General features: G+C 44.1%; 1 protein-coding gene across 1 annotated transcript; it reads left to right on the plus strand.

The window, feature by feature from the left end:
• Nucleotides 1-20613: 20613 nt before the first annotated feature.
• Nucleotides 20614-20979, plus strand: LOC138843346 (putative uncharacterized protein MGC34800). Its single transcript, XM_070047154.1, has one exon. It carries the CDS (start codon nucleotides 20614-20616, stop codon nucleotides 20977-20979), a length of 366 nt encoding a protein of 121 aa, XP_069903255.1.
• Nucleotides 20980-21393: the final 414 nt, after the last annotated feature.

The raw sequence follows: 21393 nt of genomic DNA on the forward strand, positions 1-21393 counted from the left end.
GCTAACTTGCAGATTTGAAAATTGTTTCCTGACTGTGTGATTTGTCCCCTCATTTAGGAATCTAGAAGTTGTGTTACTGATGCTGAACCCAAGACGGAGCCATCAGCATCAGTAATCAGTTTAAGTATCCTTGGAGAAATAACCGTGAGGATTGCCATGTCTGTTGTCATTTAAGATATTGTCATATTTATTCTGAAATTAAAAACAGAAGCCTTGGTTTCACATCCCAGACCCATCTCTGTGTGTGTGACCCTGGGCATTTAGTTAGTCCTTGGCACGCAGTAAGCTCTCAGTAACATGATCTTTACTTTTCTTACACTTCAATGTTCTGACATTGTGGCCTCTTAAAAAGGAGTAGAATCTGATGTTGACATAAAGCTACAAGGACCACACAGACTGCCCCCGAAATGTAAAAACAACTGCAGAATTGTAACTTACTTTGCTACAAGTGGCCTCCTTATTTTCCTGTCCTTTATGTGTATCCTTCAATCAAAACAACTTCACTGTTCAGTGTGCACGTGTTGATATGCTTCTTAATTGCTGTGGGTGAGAGCCATTATCCTAAGATATAACCTAATTCAGATTTATGAAAAAAATAGAAATATTGGGTTGATGTCTAAAAATGATGTTTATCTTTTAGATGATTATCTCCCATTATGAGTTAACTAAGCTGGATAAATTAATTTTTCACTGAGACTACAAAATTCTTCCCTGGAAACCTGAACATAGCATAAAAATTAAATCTATAATAATAAAAAGTTTAAAATGTTTTAAAAACTCATTATTAATTATTAATCATCTGCCTTACCTGGCTAGGGCTGATCTTAATGAAATAAATTAGCACAAGATCGAGTCATATGTTCTTCAATAATTTTTTGTAATTACTTAACTAATTACTTAATTAATTAACTAATGCATTAATTAAAATGCAGCTTATATCAATTTAAGATAAATTGACAGATAATGTTAATTAATGGATTACTCATTATGTTTTCATGAGTCATGTTAGTATGGGTGTACAATATTCTTTAGAGACTGACTTTTGTAAATCTGAATTAATTACCACACTTTCATATCTCCATTCTATGAAAGTACAGAATTAGCATTTTTCTTCTCCTGCAATATATGTGCACATAAATGCATGATTATAAATTTTTATTACATTTGTGTCTTTTTAGATAATCTTTCAGGAGGGCCAATGTCATTCACATTCAGTAACTTGCCGTTGGTTTTTTCTTACAAGGCCACTTAGAATGAACTTCACATCCCACATTTTGTTCATTGGAAGGTTATGACTGCTTTTTAAATTTGCTGTTCCTAAGTCATTTTATTATGATTGCAAATAATCTAGAACTCTTCCTGCAATTGTGTTACCTGTCCAGGAATTAAAAGTTTTTCTATATATGTATTTTATTATTCATTAATTTCTTGATAATATTAGTTGAAAATGACTTTTTGGAAGGTACGTTTTGTGGCACAACATGTTAGTCAGCCCTTGGTTCACTTACATCCTCTATCAGAGTACTAATTCAACTTCTAGCTGCTCTGTTTCTGATCCAACTTCTTGCTAATGCCTCCTGAGATGCAGCAGATGACAGCTCAAGTACTTAGACTCCTGGCACCACGTGGGATACCTAGATGGAGTTCTATGCTCCTGGCTTCAGCTTGGCCCAGCCTTGGCCATTGCAGGCATTTGGGAAGTGAACCAGTTGATAACCTCTCTCTCTCTCTCTCTCTCTCTCTCTCTCTCTCTCCCACACACACACACACACAGCTCCCCCTTCTCTATCTCCCTCTCCCTCTCCCTGTTTATGTGTGTTTGTGTGTCTGCCTTTCAAGCAAGGTAAACAAATTAAAAAATTATTTTCATTCTTTATGTAAGGCAGAGTGACAACAAGGAAGGAATAGACAGATCATTCATCTTCTTTTTCACTCCCATAATGCCTACAATGGTCAGAGCTACACTGAACTCTACATAATCTCAACTTGATACATGAACTTTTATACCAAGTAGCTTTACATCAAACTTCCTGCAAAAGAAATTGTCAGGAAAGTGAAGAGGCAACCAACAGAATAGGAAAAAAATATTTGCAAACTATGCAACAGATAAAGAATTAATCTACAAAGAGATCAAGAAACTCCACAACAACAAAACAAACAACCCACTTAAGTGATGGGCCAAGGACCTCAATAGACATTTTTCAAAAGAGGAAGTCCAAATGGCCAACAGACACATGAAAAAATGTTCAGGGTCACTAGCAATCAGGGAAATGCAAATCAAAACCACAATGAAGTTTTACCTCACCCCAGTTAGAATGGCTCACATACAGAAATCTGTCAACAACAGATGCTGGTGAGGATGTGGGGAAAAAGGGACACTAACCCACTGTTGGTGGGAATGTAAACTGGTTAAGCCACTATAGAAGTCAGTTTGGAGATTCCTCAGAAACCTGAATATAACCCTACCATAAAACCCAGCCATCCCACTCCTTGGAATTTACCCAAAGGAAATTAAATTGGCAAATAAAAGATCTGTCTGCACATTAATGTTTATTGCAGCTCAATTCACAATAGCTAAGACCTGGAATCAACCTAAATGCCCATCAACGGTAGACTGGATAAAGAAATTATGGGATACGTACTCTATAGAATACTATACAGCAGTCAGATGGCGCCGTGGCTCACTAGGCTAATCCTCCGCCTTGTGGCGCCAGCACACCGGTTCTAGTCCCGGTCGGGGCACTGGATTCTGTCCCTGTTGCCCTTCTTCCAGGCCAGCTCTCTGCTGTGGCCAGGGAGTGCAGTGGAGGATGGCCCAAGTGCTTGGGCCCTGCACCCCATGGGAGACCAGGATAAGTACCTGGCTCCTGCCATCGGTTCAGTGCAGTGTGCCAGCCGCAGCACGCTGGCCATGGCGGCAATTGGAGGGTGAACCAACAGCAAAGGAAGACCTTTCTCTCTGTCTCTCCCTCTCACTGTCCACTCTGCCTGTCAAAATAAATAAATAAATAAATAAATAAATAAATAGAATACTATACAGCAGTAAAAAACAATGAAATCCAGTCATTTGCAACAAAATGGAGGAATATGGAAAACATCATGCTGAGTGAATTAAGCGAGTCCCAGAGGGACAAATATCGTATGTTCTCCCTGATCAGTGACAACTAACTGAGCACCAGAAAGGAAACTTGTAGAAGTGAAATGGACACTATGAGAAACAATGATGTGATCAGCCCTCGTCCTGAGTGTCAAGGAACAACTTAATACTTTAACCATTTTAGTATTTTGTTCTACTTAATACTATTGGTTGAACTCTGTAATTAACACACAGTTATTCTTAGGTGTTTAAATTTAACTGAAAAGGGATCCCTGTTAAATATAAGTGGGAATTAGAGAGGGAGGAGATGTACAATTTGGGACATGCTCAATCAGCCTTGCCCCAAACAGTAGAGTTAGAAACATGCCAGGGATTCCAATTCAATCCCATCAAGGTGGCATGTACCACTGCCATCTCACTAGTCAAACTGATCATTTTCAGTTCATAATTGATTATAATGATTGGATTAAGAGCCAAAGGGATCACATAAATAAGACTAGTGTCTGCTAATATTGATGCAATTAAAAAGAAGAGAATGTTCCAACATGGGAAGTGGGATACACAGCAGACTTATAGAATGGCAGATGTCCTAAACAGTACTCTGGCCTCAGAATCAGCCCTTAAGGCATTCAATCTGGCTAAAACGTCCATGAGAGTATTTCAGGCATGGAAAGCCAAGACACTGTGGAAAAACAAAAGACCTAAATGAAATATCTCTGTGAGTGAGATCCCAGTGGAAAGAACAGGCCATCAAAGAAGGAGGTAACTTTCTCTGAAGGGAGGAGAGAACTTCCACCTTGACTATGACCTTGTCTAAATAAGATCAGAGTTGGTGAACTCAAAAGGCTTCCAGAGCCTGGAAACTCATGACGAGAGCCTCGGCAACTTATGACAAGAGCCTCAGGTGATTACTGATGCCATAAACAAGAGTGTCAATTGTGAAATCAACAATAGGAGTCACTGTGCACTTACTCCCCATGTAGGATCTCTGTCCTTAATGAGTTGTACTATGTGAATTAACAGTATAACTAGTACTCAAACAGTACTTCATACTTTGTGTTTCTGTGTGGATGCAAACTGTTGAAATCTTTACTTAATATATACTAAATTGATCTTCTGTATATAAAGATAATTGAAAATGAATCTTGATGTGAATGGGATGGGAGAGGGAGTGGGTGATGCGAGGGTTGTGGGTGGGAAGGAGGTTATGGGGGGAAAATCCACTGTAATCCAAAAGCTGTACTTTGGAAATTTATATTTATTAAATAAAAGTTAAAAAAAACTTAGCATCAGCTTACGTTACATTCTTAAATAATATTAAACTAGACTATATGCACAGAACTTTTAAATTTAATATATACTTTTATGGTATGTTACTTCCCTAGGATTCCTAACAGAAAGTTACAATCTTGGCAGGAAGCTAGAAAACCTTTTTTGAAAGACACAGCATATTTGTGCATATTTATGAGGTCCAATGTGATATTCTAATCCATGTTCACATTGGCAAAAAAATTTTTGGAGGGATCAGTAAATTCGTTCCTTTAAATTTGGTCATTTCTTGATGGCAGTTACATTCAAAATCCTCTCTTCTAGCTACTTTGAGACACACAGAGCAGTGCTATTATATTCTCACCCTAGGGTGCCAAAGAACATCAGAGCTTATTTCTCCTATCTGACATTGTGCCCACTGACCAGCGCTTCCATTGCCCTTTCAAGCTACTCTCCCATTCTCTGCTAATCACTTTTCTGCTCTCAGCTTCAATGAGATAAGCTTCTTTAGATTCCACACATGAGGCTGATCATGCTACATTTGCCTTTCTGTGCCTAACTTAGCACACACTGAGGCCACTTGCTAACAACAGAACATTTCTGTGTTCATCTCTTATAGGAAAGGATGCCTTTTCCTCCAAGTCCAGTGAGTTCTGATGTGATGTAACTAAATAATACAAATATCATGCCTCTGGAAGTTACATTGTTTGAAAATATTATGTTACTTCTTTAGAAGGATGTCAAAATATTAAAACTAATAAGAGGTGTTCCAATGTGTTTAAAGTATGATTATGAATGTTTGATGCTCCAGCAACTAAAACATTCTTATATCAATAAAAAGACATTGGGAACATAAATTTACATCTCTATATTTATTATGTATATATAAGATAGCTATTTATAATATAAATTTATGTCTACAGATATCAGATATATATAGATAACTGGATACATAGATTAATCTATATCTATATATATCTATCTACATAGATACATCTTTCTGTGCCTGTATCTACACATTTGTATCTAAGTATAGATACAGATATTGAAAGATATCTATTTCTGGGGCTTGTGTTGTGGCATAGCAGGTGGGGCCACTGCCTGCAATGCTGGCATCCCATATGGGTGCCAGTTCGATTACTGGCTGCTCCATTTCCAACCCAGCTCTCTGTTATGGCCTGGGAAAGCAGTAGAAGATGGCCCAAGTCCTTGGGCCCCTGCACCCATGTGCAAGACCCAGAGGAGGCTCCTGGCTCCTGGTTTTGGATTGGCACAGCTCTGGCCATTGCAGCCAATTGGGGAGTGAACCAGCAGATGGAGGACCTCTCTCTCTCTCTCTGCCTCTCCCTCTCTCTCTATGTAACTCTGACTTTTGAATAAATAAATAAATCTTTTTTAAAAAAAAACAAAAATACCTATTTCTAACATCTATAGGCATAAATTTATATTCCCATTATCTTATATTTTTCATATAAAGACTATCCCTGACTTATTTTTCTTTATGATGATGTGAAAGTGTACCCAAATAATCATATTAATTTTTATTTCAGTACTGAATTCAATAAATGAAATGATATATTCAGCACTTTACTATAAAATAATCTTTGTGTTAAGTGATTCAATGCAAGTGTTCTAAAAATATTTAAAGTAGACTAGACCAAATTATGATGTTTGGTAGGTTAAGTATATAAGGTGCATTTAGACTTAGAATATTTTCAGTCTATGATGGGTTTATGATATAACCCATTATAAATTGAGGAGCATCTGTATATAAAAACAAAATAAATATTTAGTGTATCTGTATATAAAAACAAAATAAATACATTAATAATGAATTTCTGGGACACAATGATGTACACAAGTAAAAAAAAAACAGTCTTCACAGGCTTATCAACATGTACACGCCAAGCAGAAATACAATATCAATAGGATGGTCTTCCTCAAGAAAAGAGTATGTTCACAATGTGGACTAACAGTTGGATTTGAAGTGTTATTTCACAGCAATTAAGTGAGTTGATTTCAGCTATATTAAAGAACTAAAATTTTTTAAAAGAACCAAAGATAAAGATGGTCTTATATATTCCTACATATATACACACATATAGATGCATGTATATATAGATATATGTATATATAGATATATATGGGTATATAGAGATATATATGCATTATTAAGATTAGTAACAGTTCTTAATAAAAGCTATTAAATAGCATTGGTTTAGTAAAGTTTTAAGATCAGGGAGAGAAAAAAATGGGGTTAGTTTGTTCACTAATATATTGCTGTCACAGCAGGAACCCCTTACTGTGGTTTTATGGTCATTCCAACCCACTATACTAATATAAAGAAGAAACCAAATCGGAAGAAATTGAAAGGCTTTCCAATAATATTGGAGGCAAACTCAGAATTGTATTTCTCAGTCTTTTGAATCTTAGTATTTCTATATGTAATATTTATAATGTTCTTTATCTTTTGGGTGCACCTCATATAATACTCCATATTTACCTGAGTAACCTGTTTTCATTCTCTTATAACACTCTATAAGCTGCATTCATCTGAATTCTGATAAAAGCACAAAAATAGGGGCCAGCACTGTGGTACAGTGTGTTAAAGCCACGGCCTGCAACACTGGCATCCCATAGGGGTACCAGTTAGAGACCCAGCTTCTCCACTTCTGAGCCAGCTCCCTGCCAATGTGCCTGGGAAATCAGTGGAGGATGGCCCAAGTGCTTGGCTTCCTACACCCATATGGGAGACTTGGAAGAAGCTCCTGGTTCCTGGCTTAGGCTTGGCCCAGCTCTGGTCATTGCAGCCATTTCGGGAGTGAACCAGTGGATGGAAGATCTCTCACTCTGTTTCTCCCTCTCCCTCTCCCTCTCTCTGTAATTTTGCTTTTCAAATAAGTAAATAGACTTTTTTAAAAAAATCACCCAAATCATTCCAACATTAATAGGATATTTAAATAGAAATAATAAAAGAATGTTTCACAAAGACTATGTTAACAAAGGAAGACTTTAAAAAACATGGATTGCCAATAATGGGTTGGACTTACTTGTGTACAAACTTCCTTTTGTTTCTAAAGTAGACATAAATACATTTTGCCATGTGTCTTATAAACACATTGTTCCAATAGTTCCTAATATGATGGTAAACAGTACATAGCAGGTGAAAAATAATTACCGAATACGATTGTAATAGGAGAAAGTCAACCAAGCATATATGTAAAAATTCCCCAAAATGTTCTTAATATGAAACTTAAATACTTTATAATATCAGAAACAAAGATAACCACAATTATTGTTTCAACTTGCAAAATATATATACTTGAAAGAAAAATGGCAATGACACAGGCCAGCAAAATGGATAATAAGCATATACAGATGTACAAAATCATTTTCAATGACACACAAACAAATTAAGTCAACAATGGGAGATCATTAGGCTGGCTGGCCAAATTTAGAAAGTCACATATTGGGGAAAAAATAAGGAAATCAATTAAACTTGTGCACAGCTGATAGAGATGTAATGTGAAATTGGTCTGCAAAAAATACAGTAGCAACTTTAATTAAGTCATTGTCTAGCCAATGACACAAGTGCATCAGAATATGTAGGAAAGGATCAGTGAAGAAACAAGAATGAGAGTGTTTACTGCATGATTTGAATTTGAAATCAGAGAAGACCGAGGCTCTCTGAACCTGCTAACCACAAAGGCATGAGCTGTGATGCCCTGGTGAACAACACCAGAACTCCATGTTTATGTCATCTCCATCAACCCATTCTTGCCACCCAGAAGATGCCATTCAGTGTGGTAAATACTATAAGCAAAGCTTGTCCCTGCTTACTGCATTTTCATTCCTGAAATGTACATCAAGTTAGCAGAAACCACTCACCTGTCAGTATTATTCTTATTAGCCAATGTGACTGTAGCCACCATTCTATTGTAACCTCTGCTGTGTCTCTTCTTTTGTCTGTAAAAGCAAACTCCCTGCCTGCCACTTGGGAACACTTGGCTCTGAGCAAAGGCGGTGTGTTTTCCTGGGTGGCCATCCTTACCCTACCTCAGATAAATGCCTTTATTCTTACATCTGTTGTGTCTCGACTTGCATTCTAGGTGGTAATGGTATGTATTTTTGCTGAAGCAGAAAACTCTACATATCTAGGCACATGGTTAGATAATAAAAGTCATTGCTGAATGAGGAATTGATGTCGTAGTGTACCTGCTGCCCTGTGATGAAGGCATCCCATATCAGAGTGCCAGTTCAAGTCCTTGCTGCTCTGTTTCCAATCCAGCTCCCTGTTAGTGAGCCTGAGAAAGCAGCAGAAGATGGTGCCAGTGGTTGGACCTCTGCCACCCACTTGGGAGACAAAAGTATAACTCCTGAAGCTTCTAGTTTCAGCCTGGACCAGCCCCAGCAGTTGAGGCCATTTGGGAAGTGTGCCAGGGAATAGAAAATATCTGTCTGCCTGACTGTCTCTGTCTATCATTCTACTCTGCCTTTCAAATAAATAAATAAAACTTTAAAAAATAAACAAGTAAATAAAAATCATTTTGAGTGAAATAATCAGGAAGTGCTTAGCACTATATTACTGATATAAATTCATAAGGTATAAATAAAAATAAGACTATACATATTATAACAGTACACAAATGATAGTGAAGGCAAGAGTATATAGACTGAGTAACAAGGATCAAAATTCTTTTTTTTTTTGTTTTCCCCCCAGAAACCTTTTATTTAAGGAATACAAACTTCATGCATTTCATAAACACAGCTTTAGGAACACAGTGATTCCTGCCACCGTCCCCATTGTCCCCCCCTCACTCCCACCCCCATCCCCCTCCCTCTCCTACTCCATTCTTGTTTTTCACTAAGATCTATCTTCAGTTAACTTCATACACATACAATTAACTCTATATTAAGTGGAGTTCAACGAATTGTATGGAAAAAAAAAAAAAAACTGCTCCCCAACAGTCAGACAAGGGCTGTTCAAAGTCATTGTATCTCGAAGTGTGAATTTCATGTCTATAGGTTACCTTTTAGGTGCCCTACTGGCTATCACAGGTCAGGGAGAACATACGGTATTTGTCCCTTTGGGACTGGCTTACCTCACTAAGTATGATTTTTCCAGTTTCATCCATTTTGTTGCAAACGACAGGATTTCATTTTTTTTAACTTTTATTTAATGAATATAAATTTCCAAAGTACGATTTATGGATTACAATGGCTTCCCCCCCATAACGTCCCTCCCACCCGCAACCCTCCCCTTTCCCACTCCCTCTCCCCTTCCATTCACATCAAGATTCATTTTCGATTATCTTAATGTACAGAAGATCAGCTTAGTATACATTAAGTAAGGATTTCAACAGTTTGCTCCCACACAGAAACATAAAGTGAAAAATAATAGATGATTTTTTTTAAATGATGATGAAATCAGATCAGACCTATTGTCATGTTTAATCCCAGTGAGAGTCGAGTTGGGAGTTGACAATTTCTTTTTTTTTTTTTACAGAGGATCAGTTTAGTATACATTAAGTAAAGATTTCAACAGTTTGCACCCCCATAGAAACACAAAGTGAAATATATTGTTTGAGTACTCATTATAGCATTAAATCTCAATACACAGCACATTAAGGACAGAGATCCTACATGAGGAGTAAGTGCACAGTGACTCCTGTTGTTGACTTTACCAATTGACACTCCTGTCTATGGCATCAGTAGTCTCCCTATGCTCCAGTCATGAGTTTCCAAGGCTATGGAAGCCCCTTGAGTTCTCCGACTCTTATCTTGTTTAGACAAGGTCATAGTCAAAGTGGAGGTTCTCTCCTCCCTTCAGAGAAAGCTACCTCCTTCTTTGAAGACCTGTTCTCTCCACTGGGATCTCACTCGCAGAGATCTTTTGCCAGAGTGTCTTGGCTTTCCATGCCTGAAATACTCTCATGGGCTTTTCAGCCAGATCGGAATGCCTTTAGGGCTGATTCTGAGGCCAGAGTGCTATTTAGGACATCTGCCATTCTATGAGTCTGCTGAGTATCTCACTTCCCATGTTGGATCACTCTCCCCTTTATTTATTCTATCGGTTAGTGTTAGCAGGTACTAGACTTGTTTATGTGCTCCCTTTGACTCTTAGTCCTTTCATTATGATCAATTGTGAACTGAAATTGATCACTTGGACTAGTGAGATGGCATTGGTACATGCCACCTTGATGGGATTGAATTGGAATCCCCTGGTATGTTTTTAACTCTACCATTTGGGGCAAGTCAGCTTGAGCATGTCCCAAATTGTACATCTCTTCCCTCTCTTATTCCCACTCTTATGTTTAACAGGGATCACATTTCAGTTAATTTTTAACATTTAAGAATAACTGTGTATTAATTACAGAACTAAACCAGTCATATTAAGTAGAACAGACAAAAAAACTACTAAGAGGGATAATGTATTAAGTTGTTCATTAACAGTCAGGGCTATGTTGATCAAGTCACCATTTCCCATAGTGTCCATTTCACTTCAGGAGGTTTCCTTTTTGGTGTTCAGTCAGTTGTCACCGATCAGGGAGAACATATGGTATTTGTCCCTTTGGGACTAGCTTATTTCACTCAGCATGATGTGTTCCAGATTCCTCCATTTTGTTGCAAATGACTGGATTTCGTTGTTTCTTACTGCGGTATAGTATTCTAAAGAGTACATATCCCATAATTTCATTATCCAGTCTACCGTAGATGGGCATTTAGGTCGGTTCCAGGTCTTAGCTATTGGGAATTGAGCTGCAATAAACATTAGGATGCAGACCGCATTTTGTTTGCCAATTTAATTTCCTTTGGGTAAATTCCAAGGAGTGGGATGGCTGGGTTTTATGGTAGGGTTATATTCAGGTTTCTGAGGAATCTCCAAACTGACTTCTATAGTGGCTTGACCAGTTTGCATTCCCACCAACAGTGGGTTAGTGTCCCTTTTTCCCCACATCCTTGCCAGCATCTGTTGTTGGTAGATTTCTGAATGTGAGCCATTCTAACCGGGGTGAGGTGAAACCTCATTGTGCTTTTGATTTGCATTTCCCTGATTGCTAATGACCTTGAACATTTTTTTCATGTGCCTGTTGGCCATTTGGATTTCCTCTTTTGAAAAATGTCTATTGAGGTCCTTGGCCCATCTCTTAAGTGGGTTGTTGGTTTTGTTTTCGTGGAGTTTCTTGATCTCTTTGTAGATTCTGGTTATTAACCCTTTATCTGTTGCATAGTTTGCAAATATTTTTTCCCATTCTGTCTGTTGTCTCTTCACTCTCCTGACTGATTCTTTTGCAGTACAGAAACTTCTCAATTTGATGCAATCCCAATAGTTAATTTTGGCCTTGACTGCCTGTGCCTCCCGGGTCTTTTCCAGAAACTCTTTGCCTGTGCCAATATCTTGAAGGGTTTCTCCAATGTTCTCTAGTAACTTGATGGTGTCAGGTTGTAGATTTAGGTCTTTAATCCATGTTGAGTGGATTTTTGTGTAAGGCGTAAGGTAGGGGTCTTGCTTCATGCTTCTGCACGTGGAAATCCAATTTTCCCAGCACCATTTATTGAATAGACTGTCCTTGCTCCAGGAATTAGTTTTAGATCCTTGATGAAATATAAGTTGGCTGTAGATGTTTGGGTTGATTTCTGGTGTTTCAATTCTGTTCCATTGTTCTATCCATCTGTTTCTGTACCAGTACCAAGCTGTTTTGATTACAACTGCCCTGTAGTATGTCCTGAAATCTGGTATTGTGATGCCTCCGGCTTTGTTTTTTGTTGTAGAAGATTGCTTTAGCTATTTGAGGTCTCTTGTGCCTCCATATAAATTTCAGCACCAATTTTTCCAGATCTGAGAAGAAGGTCTTCAGTATCTTGATTGGTATTGCATTGAATTTATAAATTGCTTTTGGGAGAATGGACATTTTGATGATATTGATTCTTCCAATCCATGAGCATGGAAGATTTTTCCATTTCTTGGTATCCTCTTCTATTTCTTTCTTTAAGGTTTTGTAATTTTCATCGTAGAGATCTTTAACGTCCTTGGTTAAGTTTATTCCAAGGTATTTGATTGTTTTTGTAGCTATTGTGAATGGGATTGATCTTAGAAGTTCTTCCTCAGCCATGGCATTGTCTGTGTATACAAAGGCTGTTGATTTTTGTGCTTTGATTTTATACCCTGCTACTTTGCCAAACTCTTCTATGAGTTCCAAGAGTCTCTTAGTAGAGTTCTTTGGGTCCCCTAAATAAAGAATCATGTCATCTGCAAAGAGGGATAGTTTGAGTTCTTCCTTCCCAATTTGCATCCCTTTAATTTCTTTTTCTTGCCTAATAGCTCTGGCTAGGACCTCCAGAACTATATTGAATAGCAGTGGTGAGAGTGGACATCCCTGTCTGGTACCAGATCTCAGTGGAAATGCTTCCAACTTTTCCCCATTCAATAGGATGTTGGCTGTGGGTTTTTCATAGATTGCTTTGATTGTATTGAGGAATGTTCCTTCCAAACCCAGTTTGCTTAGAGTTTTCATCATGAACGGGTGTTGTATTTTATCAAATGCTTTCTCGGCATCTATTGAGATAATCATATGGTTTTTCTTCTGCAGTCTGTTAATGTGGTGAATCACATTGATTGTCTTGCACACATTAAACCATCCCTGCATACCAGGGATAAATCCCACTTGGTCTGGGTGGATGATCTTTCTAATGTGTTGCATTCTATTGGCGAGAATTTTATTGAGGATTTTTGCATCTATGTTCATCAGGGATATTGGTCTGTAATTCTCTTTCAGTGCTGCATCTTTTTCCGGCTTAGGAATTAAGGTGATGCTGGCTTCATAGAAAGAATTTGGGAGGATTCCCTCTTCTTCGATTGTTCTGAACAGTTTGAGTAGAATTGGAGTTAGTTCTTCTTTAAATGTCTGGTAGAATTCAGCAGTGAATCCATCTGGTCCTGGGCTTTTCTTTGTTGGGAGGGCCTTTATTACTGTTTCAATTTCTGTCTCAGTTATGGGTCTGTTTAGGTTTTCGATGTCTTCCTGGTTCAATTTAGGTAGGTTGCATGTGTCCAGGAATCTATCCATTTCTGATAGGTTTCCCTGTTTGCTGGCATACAAGTCCTTGTAGTAATTTCTGATGATTCTTTTTATTTCTGTGGTGTCTGTTGTTACGTTTCCTTTTTCATCTCTGATTTTATTGATTTGGGTCTTTTCTCTTCTTTTTTTAGTTAGTTGGGCCAATGGGGTGTCAATTTTGTTTATTTTTTCAAAAAACCAGCTCCTCGTCTGGCTGATTTTTTGTAATGTTTTTCTTGATTCAATCCTGTTGATTTCTTCTCTGATTTTAATTATTTCTCTTCTCCTACTAGATTTGGGTCTGGTTTGCTGTAGGTTTTCTAGATCCTTGAGGTGAATTGAAAGCTCATCTATTTGGTGCCTTTCCAATTTCTTGATGTAGGCACCTATTGATATAAACTTTCCTCTTAACACTGCTTTTGCTGCGTCCCGTAAGTTTTGGTATGTTGTGCTGTTATCCTCATTTACTTCCAGAAAGTTTTTGATTTCTCTTTTGATTTCTTCTATGACCCATTGTTCATTCAGGAGCATGTTGTTCAATCTCCATGTGTTTGCGTATGCTCTAGGGATTCCTGAGTTGCTAATTTCCAACTTCATTCCTTTATGGTCCGAGAAGCTGCATGGTATGATTCTAATTCTTTTGAATTTGCTGAGACTTGCTTTATGGCCTAGTATGTGGTCAATCCTAGAGAAGGTTCCATGTACTGCTGAGAAGAATGTAAAATCTTTACCTGTAGGATTGAAAGTTCTGTATATATCTGTTAGATCCATTTGGGCTATAGTGTCGTTTAAATCTACTGTATCCTTGTTGATCTTCTGTCCTATTGATCTGTCTATTTCTGAGAGTGGAGTATTGAAGTTCCCCAGTACTATTGTATTGGGGTCTAAGTCTCCCTTTAAGTCCGTTAACAAATCTTTTAGATAAACCGGTGCCCTGTAGTTAGGTGCATATACATTGATAATTGTTATATCTTCCTGTTGAATTGATCCCTTAATCATTATGTAGTGTCCCTCTTTGTCTCTCTTAACGGTTTTTGTGGTAAAGTTTATGGTGTCTGATATTAAGATGGCTACGCCCGCTCTTTTTTCATTTCTGTTGGCATGGTATATCTTTTTCCAGCCTTTCACTTTCAGTCTGTATGGATCTTTGTTGGAAAGATGAGTTTCTTGTAAGCAGCAAATAGATGGGTTTTGTTCCTTAACCCAATCAGCCAATCGGTGTCTTTTAACTGGACAGTTCAGGCCATTCATGTTCAATGTGACTAATGATAAGTGGTAACTTTGCCCTGCCATTTGCCAAAGATAAGTTCTAATATATGCTTTGAATTCCCTGTGATCTTTTGCTGTGAGCTTTCCTTCCTTGGTTTCCTTCCTTTACCTTCTTTCATATTAATGACCGTGTTTCTTTGTTTCTGTGTGTAACACATCTTTAAGCATCTGTTGCAGGGCTGGACGAGTGGCAACAAATTCTTTCAATTTCTGTTTGCAATTAAAAGTCTTTATTTCACCTTCATTCACAAATGATAGCTTGGCAGGATATAATATTCTGGGCTGGCAGTTTTTCTCTCTTAGTACCTGGGCTATATCTCACCATTCCCTCCTAGCTTGTAGAGTTTCTGATGAGAAGTCAGCTGTGAGTCTGATTGGAGATCCTCTGAGAGTAATCTGACGTTTCTCTCTTGCACATTTTAGGATCTTTTCTATATGTTTCACTGTGGAGAGTTTAATTACAACGTGTCGTGGTGAGGATCTCTTTTGGTCATGTTTATTAGGGGTTCTGTGAGCTTCCTGTACTAGGATTTCTCTGTCCTTCTCCAAACCTGGGAAATTTTCTGCTAATATCTCACTAAAAAGGCCTTCTAATCCTTTCTCCCTCTCCATGCCTTCAGGAACTCCTAGAACCCGAATGTTGGGTTTTTTAATAGTATCCTGAAGATTCCCGACAATATGTTTTAGATTTCTAATTTCCTCTTCTTTTCTTTGGTCTGACTGTATCCTTTCCTGTTCTCTGTCTTCTAAGTCCGATATTCTCTCTTCTGCTTCACCCATTCTGTTTGTAAGGCTCTCTATTGTGTTTTTCATTTGATCTATTGAATTCTTCACTTCAGTCACTATCCCAGTTTCCTGTTGTACTAGTTTTTTTGTTTCATTTTGATTCCTCCTTAATATTTCATTTTCACGAGAGAGATTTTCTATCTTGTCCATTAAGGATTTCTGTAGTTCAAGAATTTGTTTTTGAGAACTTCTTAATGTTCTTATCAATTTTTTGAGATCTGCTTCTTGCATTTCTTCTATGTCATCATCTTCATAATCTTGAATTGGGGTGTCTTTTTCATTTGAGGGTTTCATGGTGACTTCCTTGTTTTTATTACCTTGGTTTTTGTGTTTGTTATTTGGCATATTGGAGATATTTGGTTTCTTCACTGTGGTGCTTTTTCTTGTTATACTATGACTCTAGATTAAGTGGACTATCTGTTTTTGATGGAGCCTTAGGGCTTGAGATGGGTGTGGCCTGAGAGCTCTGTTTGGTGTGCCAAAGGTGACACTCCCAGGTTAGGCATGGTAAACCTCTCTCTCTCTCTTTCATTTTTTTTTGATTCAAAAGGGAAGTTATTCTGCACAGCTGAATGAAGTTGGAGGTAGTTAGCAGGCAAATGATATACCCATAGGAGCCAGAGATCAGAAGCTCTTTCCGAAGGACCACACCGGGAATCTGTTCGGCCCTCAGAGTGGGCTCAAATTCTCCTTCAGTCTCCCATTGGGTTGCCAAAGTTACGGAATTATAGCGTCTCTGGAGAGTGCTCACGTGAATTCCGTGTGTTCTCTCCCCCTCCGTCTCTTTTTTCACAGTCTCAGTTCAGTAGCACCACAAATTTACTAGGTCCTAATCTCCTGTTAATTTGCCCCGCCCAGAGTCAGGTTTTTCTGCTAGGCTCAGGGCCAGTGCAGACCTGAGGTTGCTCTGCTTATGACGTATGTCCAAGATGGCGCCTGCTCTTTGTCTTGCTCGCCCTTGAGAGGTGAGCGGAGAGAGAGAAACCCGTGTCCGTACCAGTCACCTTTTTTTTTCTTCTCTCTCTCTTCCAGTTAGCCTGGTGAAAAAGTTCCCCCCGCCCCGGGGGGTCGTTCCCTCTAGTCTCCTCTCTCCACTTGCCTGCCGGTGTCTTGGGCTATTGAGGTTCGGCTCACCTCGCGTTCCAGCGCTGGTGTGTTGAGTCTGCCGCTGGTGTCCTGAACTGTGGGCTCCCACGCTCTCCACGCAGGTCCACTCCCCTTCCAGCGCCGATGTGTGGACTCGGAGCCCTGGACGTCCCAAGTCTCCCCGCTGTTGTCTGTGTGGCACGCACTCCCCTTCGAGCACTGGCGCGCAGAGCCTGCGGCTTGCGCAGCTCAGTCCCGTGGCTTGGCTTCCGCGGCTCGGTCCCGCGGCTCGGCTTCCGCGAGGTGGGCGACCTTGTCCTCCCAGTAGGTCCTCCGATTCACAGCCACTCAATCCAGAAGAGTTTCCTCTGCAATATTTTCCTGGTTCTTTTTTCTGAGGCTACCGTAACTCCCCTTTTATTAAACTAAATTTTCCCGGATTATCGGTGTGTGCCCTCACTATTCCGCCATCAGGATTTCATTTTTTTAGCCGCTATGTAGTATCCCGTGTGTCCATGTCCCACAATCGCCTTACCCCGTCTCCAGCTGACAGGCATTTGGGTTGATTCCACATCTTAGCCACGGTGAGTTGAGCTGTAATAAACATGGGGGTGCAGGTAACTCTTCCACATGCTTTCTCGGTGCCAGGCTCTTCCCGCAGCTTTGTCACCAGTGGCTTGGGCTGCTGCCGTCTGGTCTCAGCTCGCCCCAAAGCTGGCACTGAGGCTCTCGGCCTCTGGGGTCCTGAGTTGGATGCATCCACACCCTTCACGTAGGTCCACGGTGTCCCCCTAGTTAGCGTGGAGTTCCCTCTGCAGTTCTCTCCCGAGCTCTTCCCTGGGACTCCACTCTGTTGTGTTTTTTTAAACTTCTTCACTCAGACCAAAGCAGTAATCCCCCTCCCCATTCCGCCACCTTGGAAGCTTGTTTTCCATTATCCTGGTTTTAAGGCAGGCGCAGCTGCATAAGCCAGTTTGCCCATAGCCGACTGCATCCACCTGAGTCACCCTGACCCAGGTGTGAGGCCCACGTGTTGCACTGTCCACAATCAGAGCCAGCACGACTCCAGTTCGGGCTACATGGCTGGGCAACTGGGCCTCCGTTTCTATCTTCCTTGAACAATTCCACCCTGTGGCCATTCTCTGCGTCACGTCTTGCATTTTTTCCATAGACCTCTGCGGGGCCTTCTCTGTCACTCATGTCCACTCATGCACCCGTGGCCTGCAGGGGTGGGGGCAGCAGCACCCCTGGTCTATGGGCACCATCCCGAAGTTCCTGGAAACCCCTAACCATTCTGTAGCCTGGCTGCTCGCAGACGCTCTCATGGGAGTGTCAGGGAGAAACCGCTGTGCACGCGTGGGATGGGCAGATGTCACACAGCGCTCTCTCCGCCTGTGCCTCTGCAGGGCCAGCTGCAAGTGCTTGGAACAGCTGCCACCAGCGCCAGCCCCCTGCGGTGATGGACAGGGCGCCCCAGCCAGTGCCAGCCCCCCACAGTGATGGACAGAGTGCCCCAGCCAGCGCCAGCCCCCCATGGCAATGGACAAGGCACCCCAGCCAGCGCCAGCCCCCCACGGTGATGGACAGGGCACCCCAGCCAGCACCAGCCCCCATGATGATGGACAGGGTGCCCCAGCCAGCACCAGCCCCTCATGGCAATGGACAGGGTGCCCCAGCCAGCGCCAGTCCCCCATGGCAATGGACAGGGTGCCCCAGCCAGCGCCAGCCCCCCATGGCAATGGACAGGGCACCCCAGCCAGCACCAGCCCCCCACAGTGATGGGCATAGAGTCTCAGCCAGTGCCAGCCCCCCATGGCAATGGACAGGGCACCCCAGCCAGCGCCAGCCCCCCATGGCAATGGACAGGGTGCCCCAGCCAGCACCAGTCCCCCATGGCAATGGACAGGGTGCTCCAGCCAGCGCCAGCCCCCCATGACAATGCACAGGGTGCCCCAGCCAGCACCACCCCCTCGTGGCAATGGACAGGGTGCCCCAACCAGCGCCAGCCCCTGCGGCGATGGACAGGGTGCCCCAGCCAGCGTTCTTGGCCTTGGGCAGCTCAGAGAGCCCAGGGTCCCAGGGACTGAGCCACTACTGCCCTGGGCACAGGCAGGGGAGTCTTGGCGTGGGGTAGTGTGGCTCAGCCACATCAGGCGTCACGATGAGCATGGGGAGGCCGAGGGGGCGGCGGGCTGGGACCAGAACTCAACACAGTCTCACTCCAGAGCGCATGGGCTCCAGCACCCACCGTCCCCAGGGAAGGAGGTGGGAGAGCCGACGGGGATCTGCCTGGCACGCGGGTTTCACCTCGGGGACCACGGGCCATGCTGGCGCTCTTGTCTGTCCTGTGAGACAGCCAAGGGTATGTGTCTGTCCTGTCTCCAGACACTGCCTCTGCCATCAGGCCTGGGACACAGCTCTACCCCATCTGTCCCTGACAGGGGAAATCCAGCCACCCTCTTCCTGCCAGCCCTGCTGAGGACAGCCTGGGTGCCCCCAGGCCTCCTGGGAACCCGGCTGCATCTTCGGTGGGGAGCTGGGCAGGGAGGCCCCTGGGCTGGGCCACAGGATCACTGCCTGCCGCCGCCTCCCCATGGCCTGGCGACCTTGGCCCTGGGAAACCTCATGGCGTTTTTGGTGAAGAGTTTTGGGGAGAGAGAGAGAGACGGGAAGACTTGCCGGGATCCAAGTTACTGTTTCGGCTACAGGAACGCGGCCGGGCATGGCCAGGCTGTGGGCGGCTCCAGACAGCGCAGGCAGCAGGAACCCGGGCCACAGCTCTGCTAGGACGCCGGGAAGCTGGGGAGCCACCACCCGGCCTCCCGGCCCCCAAGTACGTGGCTTTCTGTGTGCACGTCCTGCGACATTGGGGCAGGTGACGGGCGGTGGCTGCACCCAGAGCAGGCACTCACCCGAGTCAACACCTGGGAGCCAGGGAGCTCAGCGCACCATCCCCCCACAGTCCGGGGCAGCAGGTTTCCCCCATGCCCACACCCCTGCCGCCTCCATGCCACCCCCATGTCATCACCCCATGTCCACAGCATGCCCACTGCCCTCCTGCCACCGCCTCGTCACCTCCCAACACCCCCTTACCCCCCACCTTTGCTGCTTTAACGCTAAGAGTCCCCGATTCCTGTTCCTGTGAGCCCAGCTCCGTGTGTCCTAACAGCAAGACATGGGAGGGCGCATCCCTGCCCGCAGCCCCGCTGCCCAGCGGGTCCCCTCCCCTGGAGAGAGGGGTTGACCACCGCCTTTAGTGACAAATCCTGGCCGTCCCCAGGGACTGCCGACGCATGCCCATGCTGTCCTGACCCCACTTTCCCAGGTCTCACCATCTCCCCCAGATGTCCCTGGAATTTGGGCAAACACCCTGACCTCCCTCACGGACCCCCATGTGGGGCCCCACAGCGCCCGTGTGCACACCGCCCCAGTGGCACCGCCAGCGCACCTGGGCTCAGCGGGGACCGAGTCCTCTCCCAGGCAACCGCGAGGTCTCAGCCCCTCCCCCACCCCCACGGCGAGCTCAGGGCACCAAATCTGCCAGGGTAGCAACCCCACCCTCCTACATGGCACAGACAGACCCCCGCCCCGTGCTGCCAGCTGCTGGGGGCAGGGGCACAGGCCTGGGGGTCAGTAGGACCCTGGAGCCATAGCAGCTGCCTGGAGTCCCTCCTCGTCCTCTCCCACCCCCCCAGGTGATTAGCGCCTGCACCTGCTGGGCCCTGTTCCCGGCGCCAGGGATACCACGGCCGACCACCAGCCGACCACCAGCCAACCACCGGCTCAGTGAGGCGGAGGTCAGACCAGAGGCCTGAGCCAGATGCAAAGTCCAGTTCCTGATGGGGCCAAAGGAAGCACGGGGTGGGGTGGGGCCAGATGAGCGGCCAGGGCCCCAGGCACCGCTGTGGCTGCTTTAAATCCCACATTTAAGGTCAAGGTTGAGATCAGCACCGTTCTCCCAAGGGTGGGGGAGGAAGCGAAACGGAAGAACACTTGCCTCGTCTGCACCGCGGCGTCCACGTGGCTTTAAATGAAAGATGGCGGGTGATGGGTGGAGGCATCGCCAGGCACCCCCGGGGGCTGAGACGCCTCAGGGGTCGCGTAGGGAGAGGAGCCGAGGCAGAGTCTCAGGCCCGGTCAGGTGCTGCCCTGCTGGCCAGTGAACAGGTGGAGCCCGTGGCCAGCCCCTCCTGCTCCGCCCACGTGCACGGCTCTGCCTCCCCGGCCCAGCCGACTTCCATCTTCCCAGGGCAGCTCCGTGGCCCTGAACCACCCCCCCCCACCAAGGGATGCATCGCCGGCCCCAGAGCAGGGTCTCCCCCAAGCCCACAGCAAGGCCTGAGGCTTCCAGCGCCTCTGCCCTGCCCGCGGCTGCTCCACCAGCCCCAGGGAGGGAGCGCTCCAGGTGCATAAATTCACATTTGTGCTCAAAACACAAGATTCCCCGCGGGGCACAGGCAGCCCACGTGCCTGCTCCCCGGGCAAAGATCACCTCCCACGGCGCCATGCCGGCTCCGGAGCACGCCGGATGCAGTTTGGTGCACTGATGTCTCCAAACATACAGGGTGTGTGCGAGATGCTTCAGGACCAAGGCTCGCGTAAACCGTGTCTCTGGGCTGCACTCCGCAGGGCCCGGGGAAGAGCCGGTGGAGGCGGCTGCACTGCGCCGCTGACTCCCAGCCGAGCCCCACAGAGCCCCATGTTCACCTCTAAGCAAAGCGCTCACTTCCGCGCCCGGCTAGCAGTGAATCAGGGCAGGCGTGCAGGAAGAGGCCCGGAGAGGGGCGCGGTGAAGGCCTGGTACCCGGGGAGGGGTGAGGTGAAGGC

This window comes from Oryctolagus cuniculus, chromosome 8 (assembly GCF_964237555.1).
Source record: "Oryctolagus cuniculus chromosome 8, mOryCun1.1, whole genome shotgun sequence".
NCBI lineage: Eukaryota > Metazoa > Chordata > Mammalia > Lagomorpha > Leporidae > Oryctolagus > Oryctolagus cuniculus.

Coding starts and splice junctions, on each gene's coding strand:
- LOC138843346 (XM_070047154.1), top strand. CDS start 20,614: ATGGGTGGAGGCATCGCCAGGCACCCCCGGGGGCTGAGACGCCTCAGG.